Source organism: Aotus nancymaae, unplaced genomic scaffold (assembly GCF_030222135.1).
Source record: "Aotus nancymaae isolate 86718 unplaced genomic scaffold, 86718_ANA_hifiasm-v0.15.2.pri h1tg000077l, whole genome shotgun sequence".
In the NCBI taxonomy this organism is placed as follows: domain Eukaryota; kingdom Metazoa; phylum Chordata; class Mammalia; order Primates; family Aotidae; genus Aotus; species Aotus nancymaae.
The window spans coordinates 13,869,266-13,887,056 of NW_026988492.1; the positions used below are offsets into that span (position 1 = coordinate 13,869,266).

The 17,791-nt window shown below is 37.4% G+C and overlaps 1 protein-coding gene across 15 annotated transcripts in view; it reads left to right on the forward strand.

Moving 5' to 3' along the window:
- NEBL (nebulette) overlaps window positions 1-17,791 on the forward strand; it is a 371,607-nt gene that overhangs the window by 319,957 nt on the left and 33,859 nt on the right. For 9 of the 15 annotated variants that reach the window (XR_010339481.1, XM_021666713.2, XM_021666699.2 and 6 more), the window contains 9 exons: window positions 2,756-2,866; window positions 3,033-3,143; window positions 4,699-4,803; window positions 7,052-7,144; window positions 10,247-10,339; window positions 11,009-11,101; window positions 13,119-13,211; window positions 15,090-15,182; window positions 16,711-16,815. The exons of 2 other annotated variants lie outside the window; for them this stretch is intronic. Coding sequence is in view for 12 of the 13 variants with exons in the window: in XM_021666713.2 (XP_021522388.1) it covers window positions 2,756-2,866; window positions 3,033-3,143; window positions 4,699-4,803; window positions 7,052-7,144; window positions 10,247-10,339; window positions 11,009-11,101; window positions 13,119-13,211; window positions 15,090-15,182; window positions 16,711-16,815 (897 nt within the window). In the remaining variant the exon portion in view is untranslated. The remainder of the gene's footprint in view (window positions 1-2,755; window positions 2,867-3,032; window positions 3,144-4,698; window positions 4,804-7,051; window positions 7,145-10,246; window positions 10,340-11,008; window positions 11,102-13,118; window positions 13,212-15,089; window positions 15,183-16,710; window positions 16,816-17,791) is intronic. 4 more of the 15 variants (XM_021666830.2, XM_064368376.1, XM_021666767.2 and 1 more) reach the window with 3 other exon arrangements.

Genomic DNA, 17,791 nt, shown 5'->3' on the forward strand with positions numbered 1-17,791 from the left:
TAGGCACTGGCCAGGGAAATGGGATTGTCATGATTGATTAAGACAAAGGCAGTGGAGATGGTATAGATTTCCTGATCAATAAGGGTTCCATTTAGAAGTGGTAGCCAGGGGTGAAAAGCCAGGAACACGAGGAACAGGAACTTGAAAATCTCCTTTAATCCCTTTCCTACTTCTGTTCTCCTCCTGAGAGATAGTCATTGTTACAAGTTTGTTAAGGAACCTTCCAAATCTGTTCTATGTATATCTAGAGAAACATACGCTTGTACACACAGAGACTTAAAAATCTTAAATGGGGTCATACCATATACTGTGTTCTGTGTGTGTTTGTTTTTTCACTTTATATTACGCATCTTTTTTCATGTTCCTTCAGATAGGCCTACCTCATTCTTATAGAAAAATTGAGTGTTCTATAACATGTTCTATAAATTGAGTGGGACCATTTATTTTTGTTGTCTACAGGGAAATGTATGATGGGATTGCAACATTTTAGATCAAAACTAGAACCTTAATTTCCCCCCAGGTTAGCTTTCCCCCATCTGCTTCTCAGCAAATGGCACCAATCAAAGCATAGAAGTCACTTTGATTCCTCTCATCGGCATGCTTTATTGATGCCACTCCCATAGTGATGGTCTAAGCCCGTCTCTTTCTTGCCATCCTAATCCAAGCCTCCATCTCTAGCCTCTAGATCATTGCCATAGCTTCCTAACTAAAATTCTGCTATTATTGCCCTCCTACTAGACATTCTCAACCCAGCAGAAGAAGAATCCTTGAGGGAATTAAATGAAATTTTGTTACTCTCCTCAGATTCAATTCTCTAGTGGTTTCCAGTGACATCCAGTGTAAATTGATACACCTGGCTCTGGTGAACTCTGCACTCTTAGGCTGAGAGTCTAAATCAATAAAGCCCCATAAAATAAAAATAATAAAAATCTTATTTGCATATAACCATAGTCATGTTTCATTTTGCCTAAACGACAGGCTCAGATCCTTTTCAACCAATGTTGCACTTTGCCATAATTTATTTTTAATATCAAACTTTATTTTTCAAATAAAGTCAGTGGATCATATTGTGACACATATGACCCTCAACAGACAAGCCTACCAACATCTCTGGGCTTGACCATGTGACTTTCTTTAGCCAATGAGACAGCAGCAAATGTGACTCAGGCAGAGACTAAACACACTTCTGCATTAGGGTTTGCCCTCTTGGAACGTAGATGCCACCACGTTGTTTTAAACCTTCTAAGTTTCGGGTGTTTTGTCATGCAGACAACAAATAACTGATGCAAAGAATGTCTAATGTAGTCTATGTGCTTTAGAACACATTTACATAATTACATTTGAAGGTTCATATTGGAGAATTGTTACTCCTTCTACCATGGCACCTTGGTGGCTGTTATGAGTGCCTCAGTTTCATCATGTATGTTGGCCTCCAAATGAAATGTTTTGTTTTGGGGCTTTAAACAGGATGACTAAGACAGAGTGCTTTTTATAGACACAGTAATAATTGAATCTTATTCTGAAAGTTAAACATAATTATGTAAACTTTTATTTAGAAAAGTGATACTGGGAGTATAAGTCAGTGAAAACAGGAAGAGTTATGAGTGGAACACAGGAGGAAAAATACTCCAAGGTTGAGATTTTTGTTTACCACTTATCTAAATTTAGAGAATGTACTAATAAGCAAACCAACATTTACTTTGCAGCAGAAAATCTGCAAATCTGGAGTGTGTCAGCATAATAGGAAATCATTGTTTTCAAACAAATTTAATGGGATATAGTTAATCATTTCTGAATAACATTTTTCTTTGAAGAATAATATACATACAGAAAATGTAAATTTATATATGTACAGCTTGCTGAATTTTATAATCAGTTTTCATATGTGACAAAAGTTCCTAAAGATGTATGTCTGTGCAATTATGACTATCTTGTAAGCAGTAGGTAATCCAATTCCAACTGGCTTAAAAGAAAAAACACAGATAACTTGTTTGTTGTTCTTATGATTGAACAGTAGAGAAATTCCTAGGCACAGCTTGATCTAGTACTCAAATAATGAGATTTAGCTTCAGTTTCTATCTTTCAGTTCCTAGGTAGGCTTTCTTGTTTGCAAAGAGGCTTCCAGCAACTCTTACGTTTAAAAAAAAAAAAAAAAAAGTATGCATCCAGGAACAAATTCTGCAGTGTAGGTAGTGGAGTATAATGATTTATTTAAGCCCAGCAGAGCCTAGAGATTTGGGCCAGTCTCACCCAAGCTGGATGGTTTAGGAGTGGGGAGCATTGAGTTGTCCAGTGGCAAATCAGGGAGCCAATGAAGTAAAAAGAAGGGGTAGATTCCAGAGAAGCAACCAAACGCTTATGTACTGCAGAGTGAGAAACAGCACTTTTACAATCACTCTTGACTAACACTTGACTGAGCCATATATGATCCAATAATATATCAAGCTTATATCAAAATGTAAGAATTTCCCCTTGGCTAGCTCCGTTTTTTCTTCTTAATTCAGATTAAGTTGAATTAAGAATTGTTAAAATTCTGATTAAGAAACAAAAGAAAGAAAGTCTTCTGATTACAGGTGAGTAAGTTACTCTACGTCATGTTCCTACCACAAGTAAAACTCTTTCTTATTCTATAGAAATAAAATAAATAAGGATTCAACTTAATTCGAGAAGACATGGCCTTGATGTCAAAATGATGTCTCAGTTTTTGAGCAGTTTTTCAGATGATTGGAGAGCACTAACTCTTTCATTTCTGCAGAAAGACTATAAAAGAGATCTGGAGACTCAAATTAAAGGGAAAGGGATGCAGGTGAGCACAGACACTCTTGATGTCCAGAGAGCTAAGAAAGCATCCGAGATGGCCAGCCAGGTAAGACAGCAGTGAGATACCGAGTTGAAAACAAATGCCTTGAATCATAGCTGGAAAGAGCACAAGTGTTCTTTCCACATGGGTATCTTTGAGATTCAAACACATAAATTTTGACATTTCTATTAAAGCTTAAGCAAAGCTCTCAGATTATTTTCTGTCCCATTAGAAACAATACAAAAAGGACTTAGAAAATGAAATTAAAGGGAAAGGAATGCAAGTGAGCATGGATATCCCAGATATCCTTCGAGCCAAGAGGACATCTGAAATCTATAGCCAGGTTGGTCAAGAGTGAAGATGCTCAGAACTGTGTATTCCAGTGTCATATTGCCATGTGCTTTGTGTGTCTCTGTGAATGATATCTTTCTGAGGGCATTGCATTCAGGGTAAGTACTCTTTCACTAAAACCACTGGCCAAACTTGATTAACCTTACTAATTAATAGGACAGTTGTCGTAGATTCAATTCAACAGACATTATGGAAAGCTACAGCCTCTTTGTCGGGGCTCCTTGTTTTGAGTCCAAGGACATTAAAACTTTTTTTTTTTTTTTTCCAAGAGATGGAGGTCTCACTCTTTCACCCAGGCTGGAATGCAGTGGCACCATCATAGCTTGCTGCAGCCTCAAACTCCTGGGCTCAAGTGTATCTTTCTGCCTCAGTGGGCATGAGCCATTGAGCCCAGCCCAAGAACATTTTAACCTTTTCTTTTTTGACCCCATTCCACTTGGCTTGAATGCTTTTTGCTCATTCCACAGAGAAATAAATTACAAACTATTTGCCTTTTAACCATTTCATATTGAATATTAGTATTAAAATAGCTCCAAATAAAACTAACAGTGGCTCAAGCTGCACAAGGTATAAAGTTTAAGTAAAAATTAAGGGAACAGCTAAGTTTTCTCAGTAAAATTTAGATTTCTCAAATATACTAGTCCCATGTTCTGTAAACAAAACTGGATGTGGTAGAAGAAATGACCACAAAAAAAATTCATGGAAGAAGAATTTACTTATAAAATCTGATCTGGGCAAAAGCATTCATTAGCAAATAATATCTTTGCTATAACATTTACTAAAAAATAATGACTCCCAATAGGAAAAAAATAGAAGGAATGAAAAAAGTGAAGATTGTTATGAAAATTGACCACAGAATAAATTTGATTAATGGAGTTTATGCAGAAAGGAATGTGTAACAACATTTGGTGAAATTTGTTAAAATTCTGATTAAGACATAAGAGGGCCGGGCGCGGTGGCTCAAGCCTGTAATCCCAGCACTTTGGGAGGCCAAGGCGGGTGGATCACGAGGTCAAGAGATCGAGACCATCCTGGTCAACATGGTGAAACCCTGTCTCTACTAAAAATACAAAAAGTTAGCTGGGCATAGTGGCGCGTGCCTGTAATCCCAGCTACTCAGGAGGCTGAGGCAGGAGAATTGCCTGAACCCAGGAGGTGGAGGTTGCAGTGAGCCGAGATCGCGCCATTGCACTCCAGCCTGGGTAACAAGAGCGAAACTCCGTCTCAAAAAAAAAAAGACATAAGCAAGGACATTAAGATATTGTCTGGGTTGTATTAGAGCCCATAGTAGTTCTTTTAGTGGAGAGAAATTAAGATTTTAATCTCAACTTCAAAATACTGGTAACTTTCCCTTAATCAAATGTATCTTTACCTGAAATAGGACGCAAAGCATAAATCCAAAAGCCTTGTGGTATGGTAGAGATCAAAGAACGGTATCATTCTATTTCTATCTCTCTGCCCGCTCCCCCGTCTCTCTGTCTCTCATGCGTGGACGTGTGCCCACATGCACACAATTTCAGATTTATATTAACTGTTTATATTTTTAGAGAAAGTATAAGGATGAAGCAGAGAAGATGCTTTCTAACTATTCTACAGTAGCAGATACTCCTGAAATTCAGAGAATTAAGACAACTCAACAAAACATTAGTGCAGTGAGTAGCCATTCTTTCTTTTTCAGTTGCCTCCTTGAAATTTTGTTTTGTAAGAAATAGGTTTTTTTCCTCATTGTCTGATTTTTTTTGTTGCGTTACTTGAATGTTCTGTCAAGTGTATTATCTTTATTTCCTTAAAATAATATGAATACTGATAATTTTTACAAATTATCACTTATAATTGTTTTGGAATTACAAATTCAAATTTTTCTCTGGTACAAATAACAGTTAATAACTAATTTTTAAAATTTAACGCAGGAAAGAAGTCTTAGTCTTCTACACAGATTTTACTTTGATGATGAAAATAGTCATATGAGGTCACTTTATTCCTGATTATTGATTGTTTATACTGATATTATATCTAGGGATTTTTTTTATTCCTAATACATTTCTAAACTTCTTTATGTTTATTCTGAGGAAGAGGAATTGCATCAGTACTATTTTTTTGAACTTTTAAGTTCAGGGGCACATGAACAGGTTTTTACATAGGTAAACTTGTGTCATGGGGATTTGTTGTACAGATTATTTTGTCACTCAAGTATTAAGCCTAATACTTACTATTTTTTTCTGACCCTCTCCACCTCCCCACATGTCACCCTCTGATAGGCTCCTGTTTGTGTTGTTCCCGTCTAGGTGTCCATGTGTTCTCATCATTTAGCTCCCACTTACGAGCAAGAACATGCAGTATTTGGTTTTCTCTTCCTGCATTAGTTTGCTGAGTATAATAACATCTAGCTCCATCATGTCCCTGCAAAGGCTGTGATCTCATTCTCTTTTATGGCTGCATAGTATTCCATGATGTATATGTACCACATTTTCTTTATCCAGTCTATCATTGATGGGCATTTAGATTGATTCCATGTCTTTGCTATTGTAAATAGTGCATCAGCACTATTAATTAAGAGGCTGGGTCCATGATTATTAAATGTACAAACTTGACTTCTAAAATTGTGAAAATTGACCATACAATTAATATTTTAATGTAGAATTAGCTTAGTCATAATAGTTAAGTAAGCATCTCATCAAAATGTAAATTCTAGTAAGTTTGAGGACTTCTGGAATATCTTCTACCTTCCAATTAGTTGGCAAGTGTCAGCTCTCAGGGTAAGCTGGTCAGGTGCCCACTGGGTCTCCACAAGGATGGCCAGACTGTGCTGAGAAATGGGAAAGTCTTGCTGGAAGGACCGGGAAAGGAGGCTGTGCAATTCCCTAGTGTTCTAGAGTTCTAGCTTTTAAAAGGAGGAAAACATCTCTCCAACACAGGGGCCACTGGATTACCCAGTGTCAAGAGAGGGAGTAATTTTGTCCTCATTTGCTTTTCTTATAATTACTCTGTTTTTCTCCAGAGTACTCTTGTGTTTCTGTTCTGCTTTGGGTTTGGAAGGGGTAGATGTTAGTAGGGGTGGAAACACATGGGATAGAGATAAATAAATGGAAGATGAAGAAAATAGACTTGTAATTAACATCGATACTGATGATGAGCTAATATTTTCGTGGAAGAGAATGTGGGCATCTTTGTGTTTGGAGAATAGCAGTTGCCTAAAATGTCATGATGTTTTTGAATTCAGTGATAACAGCTTAATGGTCTTTTGTAATATCTGCTTTGATTTTTCTCAAATACACATGTGACACATATTTGAAGAAAGGAACTCTGGTTTGCCAATTGTATATTTTATTTTTTGAGATGGAGTCTCACTCTGTTGCCTGAACTGTTGTGCAATGTTGTGATCTCGGCTCTCTACAACCTCTGTCTCCTGCGTTCAAGCAGTTCTCCTGCCTTAGCCTCCTGAGTAGCTGTGACTACAGGCATACACCACCACACCCCACTAATTTTTTTTTGTATTTTTAGTAGAGATGGGGTTTCACCATATTGGCCAGGCTGGTCTCAAACTCCTGACCTCATGATTCACCTGCCTTGGCCTCCCAAAGTGCTAGGATTCCAGGCATGAGCCACTGCACATGGCCACCAATGTGTATTCTTAAAGCAAATAATCTGCAGTCAACCATGGTAGCCGTCTAGCCCTAGAACAGGTAGTAGAGGGTTACTTGTAAGATTGGGGATATAAACCCAAAGTTGGACATATATTATCTTAATGGATTATTTAATTGGTTCCTATAATGGCGGCACTCATAAATAGGTGCAGTATTCGTATTATTATAAAACCTGAGAAATTGTCTTTCTAAGAAGCGGATCTAGGACCTGAATTCTGACAAGCTTGGTTATTCTTTTCCTTTTCTTATAATAAAGGTATTTTATAAGAAAGAAGTAGGAGCTGGCACTGCAGTAAAAGATACCCCAGAGATTGAACGAGTGAAGAAAAATCAGCAGAATATTAGTTCAGTAAGTTCTCTACAGCATTAATTATCTTTTCTAAAAGCAAACAGAAACTATAGATGAATGTTTTTAGTTCTTTACTCGACCGATGGCTTTTTTCCTTTTATTCTTCACTTTATTGAAATGCTATTTCATCATAAATCAGAGATCTAACTTTGAGAACAAAAACTGTATCCTTGTTCCCCTCGACGCTGAAGCAGTGCTTCATTTTGATATATCACAGTGTAGTAGAGTTAGGTCATTTTAATGAAACCTAGGATTAGATTTCATCTCTTTGAAGAGAATTTAAACTCTATTAAGTTTTGCAGAGAAAGGATACATTTCAGTGCCTCTCTACAAGTTGGAAGGAAGAAATTTTTCCCTGATAGAATGATTAAAGGCCCCAGAATATTTATTTGGCAGCTTAAGCAAAGGTTTAGATTTGAAGAAGCAAATAGTACCAATTCATTTTTAACCAACGACAGTCACATCTCTAAGCTTTTTCTCAGGCACACTTCTGCCCATTTCTGCTTTCCAGCCCCTTTTACCTTCTGCTTCTTCCAGCAAAATCAAAAACAACACAAATGACACATCTGCACTATGAATTGTAAAATAACTTACCCTCCAATTACCTTTGGACTAGGGGAAGGGTCCTCTTCTCTTAGAGGGTCCTTCTAACATTGAGGTGCTTAATGTTATGGATAAATTTTTTTCCATTGAGTGTTTGACATTTGCAATGTATAATTGCTCTCCTTACCAATTAGATAGTCTTCCATATATATTTTGTACATTTATTTTATTTTATTTTGAGACAGAGTCTTGCTTTGTTGCCTAGGCTGGAGTGCAGTGGCGCAAGCTCAGCTCACTGCAACCTCTGCCTCACAGGTTCAAGAGATTCTTCTGCCTCAGTTTCCCAAGTAGCTGGGATTACAGGTTCACGCCACCATGCCTGGCTAATTTTTTTTATTTTTAGTAGAGATGGGGTTTCACCATGTTGGCCAGGCTGCTCTTGAACACCTGACCTCAAGTGATCCTCCCGCATCAGCCTCCCAGAGTGCTGGGATTATAGGCGTGAGCTACTGTGCCCATCTAGTACATTTAGTTTCTTGTTGAGGAAGTAAAAAGGATTCCTTCTTTAAATCCCTGTCTCTGACTTATCTGTTCATCTTCACCTTTGGAAAGAGTACCTTCCCTTTCAGTACTCTAAGCACAATGGCATTGATTAGACTCATCTATGGGTCACTTGGTCGTTATGCAGCATCCTGAGAATATCAATGTAGGCCAGCATTTGTGAAGAAAGTGTAGGAGAGGTAAGAGAATGCATTAGTAAAGCATGCTTCAAAATGAGAGTATAAAAAGTCTGCAGAATATGAGTGCAATAAAAACTTTGTAGCATGCGTGGAGCTATCTCCTGAAGAAAGTGTAAAGAGGACCAAGGCTTAAGCATGGATGAGGGTGAATGAATGTGTTCTGATCTTTCGTGGTGACAGCCTGTGTCAGTCTGGTAGAGAAATTAGTTTGGGAGAGAAGTATAAAATGTTTGTTTCCTTCACTTTCCAATGATATTATTTAAAATGTACCCATCGATGTACTGTAATTTAATAGTATAAATATTCTATAGTGTGTAATTCTATAGACTACAGTGAAATAACTCTGCCATTTTGATTAGAGTCCCTTTGAAAAACAAAAGTGTTTATCTTTAATCATGTTAAGCTTCTCACCGGAGAAAAATCCCACAAAGTATTACAGTACATCATTTACTCTCTCAGCATCCCACAGCCTCGTCTAGCAAACAATAAATGCATAGTTCCGTATCTCCAGGAGGTTGGGCCATAAACTCCTGCTTAGTATTCAAATGGAAAGTTGCCCTTTTAAGATTAGCTAGATCTGTCAAACCAAGATATGATTCTCTAACATTTAAAGATCTCGACATTTTCCACCTCCAGAGTACAAGCCTTTCAGGTGTTAGCTCTCCGTGTTAAGAACTATTTCTGAATTTTATTTAGAGGTAGCCTGTCTCAGTGAACTTGCAATTTAACTGTTTTGGGTCTGGACTAATTTGGGCATTGTTACTTATATGAAATCCACAGATATTAAGATGCAGATGATATCTCAGATATTTAGGTACTGTTTCTTTATGACATTCTGCATGGATTTCAGCCTTAATCATTTTAAACATTACCAAGCAACTTCTGAAATATGTTTCATGTAGATTTAAATCTTTGCTTAATTTCAACACGGGCCTCTTAAGTTGAGCCTATGTTTTCGTATATTTACATATATATGTATCCTTTTCCTCAAATCCAATCTTCCATGAATTTTAGACATATTAAAATACCAGCTGAAGTGATAGCATCACTCATCATTTTATAAGTTCAAAGAACTGTTTCTTGTCCCATGTGTGACTGTGTGCTTGTATTACCATTTGCCTGATTGATCTTCCTCTAAATAGATTTGAAGGGAGAGATTTTGAGTGAAGTAGAAGACAGGATAAAGGTGAGCTTTTCCTAACGTGATTGTGTGGATAACAGACACTTCTGACTTTCTGGCACTGACCTTGCTATGGTCATGCAGAACCCAGTGGTCTATGCTTTTAGTACATTTCCTTCCATTTCCCTTTTTCTCTTATTTTATTGTGCTGACTTTATTTGTTTTTCCTTATTCTAGATTATCTATATACTCTCAGTCAGACAAGCAATGTTTCCCATATTCTGTGGCTAACTCAGTTTGACTTTTGCCTTTAAATACATGTTAAATTTTAATTACCATGTTAATAGAAACTGCTTTTTGGATAGAAAATAATAAATCACAATATTTAAGATAATTTACGGGGTTTTTTCCCTGCATATGCCTAATGATAAAATTTATTTTCATAAGCAAGCTTTGCTTATTTTAATTAAAAAACTCCTATAGTGATGAACAGGTGAGTAGATGTGGATTTATTTGTACCTTAGGAATAAGGAATCCTAAAAACATCAGATAAAATTAAGAATTGTGTCCCCAGTGAAGGAAAAGTAATGTTGGAATTAATAAAATTCAATTATACAATAGTTAGAAATGAAGAATTCTCAATGATTTTAAAGCCTTGCATAGAATAAAGTTAACATTATATTCTTATAAATTATGCAGGTGAAATACAAAGAAGAGATTAAACATGCAACAGCCATTTCTGATCCTCCAGAACTAAAGAGAGTCAAAGAAAACCAGAAGAACGTCAGCAATGTGATCATATTTCTTAAGTATTTTTAAAAAATATTTTATTATATATCAACATATAATGATGGCATAAAACCAGTACAGGTGGAATCTCATCACAGTGAATCCCATTGCAAGAGGATTGGTTCCTTAAAAGTGGAGCTAGCATTTTACACATCTTTATGCCCTCCATGACACTTAATTCATTTTACTGAGGAAGTGATTATTCATTATTACTCATACGCTCAAACTCAGAGAGGCCACCAATAAATAATACAATCTCAAAGAAAACAATGAAAGATGTGATTTAAAACATTTGATAAAAGTTGGGTGTAGTGGCTCACACCTGTAATCCCAGCACTTTGGGAAGCCCCAAGTTGGGAGGATCGCTTGAGTTTGGGAGGTTGAGGCTGCAGTGAGCTGTGATGATGCCATTGCACTCCAGCCTGGGCAACAGAGCAAGACCTTGTCTCAAATATAAAACAACAACAGCAGCAAAATGATTTGACAAGGAAAAGACTGGCATTGCCAAGAAGATAAAATCTGTAAGCTGTATATATTTCACTTTGAAATCCTGATGATGATTTTAACTAATAAATGTTCTGTGGTCATGTGACATTTAAAAAAACCCGTTCCATTGTTTTGGGATGCATTTGTCTCCCATAATCTCAAACTGTCTTGCACCTTGTCTCTCAGCTCCAGTATAAAGAGCAAAACTACAAGGCCACTCCAGTAAGCATGACCCCGGAGATAGAGAGAGTGAGGCGAAACCAGGAGCAGCTGAGTGCGGCAAGTTGTTTCTGTTTCTTTTATATTTTCTCAAACGTAACATATTTTTATTTAAAAATATTCCCCGTGGAAGGCCATTATCCTTAGCAAACTAACACAGAAATAGAAAACAAAATACTGCATAATGATGAGAGCTAAATGAGGAGAACACACAGACACAAAGAGGGGAATAACAGACACCGGGCCTGTTGGAAGGGAGAGAGTGGGAGGAGGGAGAGGATCAGGAACAGTCACTATTGAGTACTGGGCTTAATGCTGGGGTGACAAAATAATCTGTACAACAAACTCCTATATGAGTTCACGGGTGTAACAGACCTGCACATGTACCCCTGAACTTAAAAATAAAAGTTTAAAGAAAAGAATGAATTTGAACCACATGCAATTATATGGATGAATCATATAACATGAAAAAGTGAATTTCATGCAGCATTAACTCTTTTGTAAAGTTCAACAACTGCAATATTAATGATGATAAATGGAGTATCTCCAGATTTAATGAAATGATCTAAAAATTAGAAAAGGAACAGCTTTACATCCTCTGCATTTTTGAATGGTCCTTTTCACATTTCCATGTTGAAGGGCATGAACTGTGTGTCCAGGAAATTTGGGGCTGTGTTGCTGTAGCTTAGCTGTGTTTGCTTATTCACCAAATTTTCATTAAGTACTGAAATGTACTGGGCACATCCAAAGATGGATAAGACCCACTTTCTGTCCTCAAGGAACTCATAGTTCAGTTGGTAAATCTCTTAAAAAAATGCAGTTAATGGAGAATGTGGAATTGATATCAATATAAAAAGAAAAAAAAAATATCTATTGGAACAGGGCAAAAGAAGACCTGGCTTGACTGGCTTTCTAAGACATGGTGTCAAGTCAAAGAACCTTATAAGTTAAATGGAAAACATATTTCAATCATTCAATAAACTGTTGTGAATAAAGCAAAAATAGTTAACAGGTCACCTCTACTGTGTACTGGGCCCTGTGCTAATGTTCCGTGTAAACCAATGAGGTCAGCACTGTTTGTTTCTCTAGTTGGTAGATACGAGAAACTGAGTCTTGGGGAGGTCAGAGGACATGTGTCCCCCCACCCCCACCGCCTCCAGCTAGTAAGGGCAGAGCTGAGATTGAAACATAGTGAACATATTGTTGAACTTTCACCAATACGATCAAAAGCCTTCTTTTTCTAAAACAGGTACTTTTGAAAGACTTTGTAAGAGCAAGTTCTGCGGGGTGGAGATAATTAGGCTCCACACTGTTTATCCTCATAATATCCCTGGGAGGTGGTAGGAGTCAGAGAGCTTTATCTTCTATTGAAGGGAAGCCCCAGGGTCAGAAAGAGAGTTAAAAGCCTTCTAGGGGGCTGGATGCCGTAGCTCATAACTGTAATCCCAGCACTTTGGGAGGCTGAGGTGGGTGGATCACCTGAGGTTAGGAGTTCGAGACCAGCCTGGCCAACATGGTGAAACCCCGTCTTTACTAAAAATACAAAAAATTAGCTGAGTATGGTGGCAGGTGCCTGTAATCCCAGCTACTTGGGAGGCTGAGGCAGGAGAATTGCTTGAACCTGGGAGGTGGAGGTTGCAGCGAGCCAAGATTGCACTATTGCACTCCAGCCTGGGCAACAAGGGCGAAACTTCATCTCAAAAAAAAAAAATGGGGGGCCTTTTAGGCTGACAGGGAATGGACTTCACTAGAATTCTCTTGTAATAATTTTATTCTGGTGTTTCTTTTAAAGCACGTTCCCTTGTGATTCCATTACTTTTGTGGAATTTATGGTTAATTTTGATATTGAAGAGGAAAGCGTTTATCAAACGCTCCTATTTAAACAGCACCACTAACAGCTTGTGGTTGCTAAATCGGCCCCATTGGAATGTGGGCGTAGATGTAAACATGAAGGTTGATGTAATCAACTGTGGCAAAAAATGTGTAAAAGACGGTGTTAACTTTGAGCCTCGTCCTCTGTGATATTTTAGTGGAGCCCATTCTGCTCTCTGTAAAAGTTCTTATTTATCCTTCATAGGTAAAATACAAGGGACAGCTTCAACGGGGAACTGCAATTTCTGATCCACCAGAGCTGAAGAGGGCGAAAGAAAACCAGAAAAACATCAGCAATGTGTGATCATTTTAGTAATTTTTTTCTTACACTATCAAATGTATTGTCCCTGTGTGAACAAAGGGATTGTATTTACAGAATTTTCATAACCTTGAGCTGATGTCCTGTTCTCATTTGACTAACAACTTACTTGAAAGGTTTCAGGAACTTCGGTATTGTGGGTACAGTCAAGTGTTCCCCACCTCAGCGTTCCCATGACTCACCAGGATGACTTTTTTTTTTTTCTTTTTTTGAGACAGGGTCTTGCTTTGTCACCCAGGCTGTATTTAGTGGCACAATTTGACTCACTGTAACCTTCGCCTCCTGGGTTCAAGTGATCCTCCCACCTTAGCCTCCCAAGTAGCTAGGATTACAGGCACATGCCACCACACCTGGCTAATTTTTGTATTTTTTGTAGAGACGGGGTTTCACTGTGTTGCCCAGGCTGGTCTGAAACTCCTGAGTTCACGCATTCCACCCGTCTTGGCTTCCCAAAGTGCTGGGATTACAGATGTGTGCCACCAGCCCAGGGTGACTTTTTTTTGACAGGTGGTTGTGTATCCCTTCTATCTTGTTATCTAGCTGATGGGTGATGTAATCCCCCCAAGGTCCACAGTTGTAGCTTCTGGCATCTTGGCCCTACAATCAAACCTTTTCCCTCCCTTTTCTACCTGCATGCGTTTCTGTTACTGTACTTCCTCCCAGCCCTACCTTCCACTCCCCACAATTATGACTCCATTTTTAGGCAACATCTAGGAAGAAATGATAATGTTTGCACGGCTGAATAGGTTATATGGGACAGGGCCATTTTGGGGGCACTTAATAATGGGCTGGCAGTTTTTACCTAGATAACAACTTGTGGCCTGCACCAGTTTCCTGTTGTTGCTATCGTTCATGGATGCAGGTCACGGAGAAAATCCTCTTTTAAAGTCATTAACATATAAATTGTGTTCTTTGGAAGAGGAAATTTGGAAATCTGTTACCTTCAAAGAAATCTTTCATTCTTCACACCTTTAAAGTCGTTTAACCAGTTGATAACGCAAAGGCAGGTAATTGTTTGACACTTTTCCTAACAACTTTGTTTTAGAGAAGTAGAGGCTCTTCTTTCCCCCATATATTTAGAGTCACACCTGATGTGACTCCATTACTCTCAAAAAGGAACATGGTTATTAAGACAAGGAATGGACCGGTAAGAAGCATGCTGACTTTTTTAAGGATGCTCAGTCACCTATTTAAACACATCTTTACAAAAATTCTGCCACAGTTAATTCCTAAGAAACCGTGACCATATAGTATCAGTCTATGGTGAATACTTTTAAGTAATATCCATGAAGACATTTCTTCTCATTTTCTTTTGTGATTAAATACTTATTATAACTTTACTGATGGTATGCCTATATATTTGAGTACATCCACAGTGATTTGGACACATGTACTTTTTTATGGGAGGAAATGAAATAGATTGATTTAAGATGCCGGCATTTTAAATACGACTCGACCTCTGAAAATATCCCATTTTTTGTAGTTTCCTACAAAAGTTTCTTGGTTAATGCATTAAACTAAATACTATGAGCCAGGCACGGTGCCTCTGGATTGTCATCCCAGCACTTTGAGAGGCTGAAGTGGGCGGATCACTTGAGCCCAGGAGTTTCAGATCAGTTTGGACAACATGGCAAAAGTCAATCTCTACAAAAATACAAAAATTAGCCAGGCCCGTAATCTCAGCTACCTCGGAGGCTGAGGTGGGAGGATTGCCTGGGCCTGGGAGGTCAAGGCCGTGGTGAGCAGAGATTGCACCACTGCACTTCAGCCTAGGTGACAGGGCAAGACCCTGTCTTAAATAAGTCTCTTAGTTGAATTGATTCACAGTATTCTATTTTTTGTTCTCTGAAATGACAGGTTTATTACAAAGGTCAGCTGGGAAGAGCTACTGCTTTAAGTGTAACCCCTGAAATGGAAAGAGTGAAGAAGAATCAAGAAAATATTAGCTCGGCAAGTGGTTTTCTTCGTTTTAGACTATTGTAAAGGATGTGTCTTTTATTATTTACTTGCAGTCCTCTTTTGCTTGTGAAAAGAAACTGTATTTTCAAGAAACATCTGTGGTATGTCCAATAAATACATGTGTTGTTTCAGATGACGTCCAAAAGCTGCTGCTGCGTACATTTACATTATCTTGCAACTCTTTGGTATTTCCAGATGTGACCAAGAGTTACATTCAAAGCTTTGTTTAGAATTGTTTGTTTAAACAATGACTTATGCTGTTTTAGCCAGTGTCTTTGAAAGTGATAAAGCCTTTGACGTGTGCATTAAATAATTGTCGTTTTATTGAAATATTTCAATAAATATGGATTGTTAAATGCTGTCTGCAAAACAGAATAGGAGGTGAATGCTTTTACTAAAGACTTAGAGAAAAAAATCCTTAAATACATTTAACGTAGAATTTAGTTGCTCATTAAAGTCCAGTGGTGCATATTAGTATCTTATTTGAATATTGTGCTTCCTCTTAGTGAATATCAGGGCTTCAATTCTGAATTGTACATAATGCCCTCAGGTCCACCATAAGTGGTATCCAAATCTTACACCTAATTGGTTTCATAAATGACAGTGTTCTGATGAGCAGCTGTCAAGAACACAGGCCCTTTTCTTAGCACACCTTGAATAGCTGTTTGCCTGAGAATCAGCATTTGGGCTTTGCAATTTACAGCTTCCTAGTGGCATTTCTGTCCAGCAATGCTGTGTGTATTTAACATAAATTACTTTTAAGTTGTGGCTGCTTAGAAGAACAACTAAATTTGTTCCTCACTGCTTCTTACTGTCTAAGCAGAGAAGAAATAAAAAGAAACAGGGAGTCGCTTGTATGCATTTTTCAACACCGTTATGGTAGAAAATGGGGACATTTAGAAACAAAATAACTTTGGGTTCTGTTTAATAGTTTTGTATTTTCTCTGTTTAACTTAAATATGATAACGTGTGTGTGTGTGTGTGTGGAGACACAGTCTTTGTTGGAGTCTGGAGTGCAATAGCACAATCATAGCTCATTGCAGTTTTGAATTTTTGGGCTCAAGCAGCTGTCCTGTCTTAACCTCTCTAGTAGCTGGGACTACAGGCACAAGCCCAACTAATTTTTTACTTGTAGAGACGGGAAATCTCACTATGCCTCCCAGACTGGTCTCAAACTCCAGGCCTCCAGTAATCCTCCCACCTTAGCTTTCCAGAGTTCTGTAATTACAGGCATGAGCCACTGGGCCTGCCCAGTTTTACAGATTAGATAGTTACTCTTGATCATTCACACATTTGTTTTCAGTTGATAGATATAGGTCATTTTGCAATAGGTGTTAAAGGAGATCTTTGAATGTAAAATTTTAGGTTGCTATTGTAGAACAAAATTTAATTCACTGAAAAAGTTAGCTGGAAAATAATTTCAAGAATGTTGCATATGTTTCACACATTCATAAAGCTTAAAAAACTTATATCATGCGTTTTTTTTTTCATTGTATTATGTCTACTATTTGCTTTGCAGGTAAAATATACCCAGGACCATAAACAGATGAAAGGTAGACCAAGTCAGATTTTAGATACACCTGCTATGAGACATGTTAAAGAAGCACAAAATCGTATTTCAATGGTAGGGTACAACCAGATCCTTCTTCTCATGACTAAAACATGCTAAGGAATGGCTGGACCCAGTGAACTGATGGCATTACTTCACTATTAATCTGATAACTAACAAAGCATGGAGACGTGGTTGGCCTGACCTTTGTGTGTTTGTGGCGGGGGTTGCATTTATAATCACACTGAAATGTAATGGAAATATTTGGTCTAATAAAATCATTTTTCTCAGTGACTTTTTCTGGTGTGTCTTTGTTCCTAATGTGAGTATTATAAACGCATTGCGTGAAAGACATTTGTGTAGACTTCTTTCCATTTAATTTTAAGACAGAATTTGATCTGTTTGCATGTCATAAAGAATATGAAAAAAAGTGTGTTTTGAAAAATGTGTGTTTTTAAATTATATTATCGGATGTAATTTACCTACCATAAAGTTTGTCCATTTAAAGTGTTCAATTCAGTGGTTTCTAGTATAATTTACAGTTATATAACTCTCTCCTGGACCTAATTTCAGGATGTGAAAAAAGTATATTTTGAAATGTTAGTTTTGTAATTATATTAAAAATTGTATATATAACCTATAAAATTTTAAACTAATTTTAAATGCCATTTTCATGAATGATTGTCTGGAAATAGATCTCACTTTATTGCATATTGAAGGTTAAAAGATAGGAAATTTAATTTATACTTAAGTTAGTATATTTTAGGTAGTAACCAGGATTTGAGAATATGTATCTTTTACAACCTTTCACTAATAATATATATAGTTTTGTATATAATTTCAAATAGATACGAGCTATAATGATTAAAAACATTGTGAAAATATCAGCATTTGATTTCCGATGCTAAGAAACTGAAGCTTCAGACTGTGGTTTTGGAATATTTGGAAAAGATACATACATGTAGAAAATCTGCATGCAGCCAGTGCAGTGTACACCTGTCATTTAATCAGAATGTTATGAGATAGGTGACTATCAGCAAATTTCAGCATG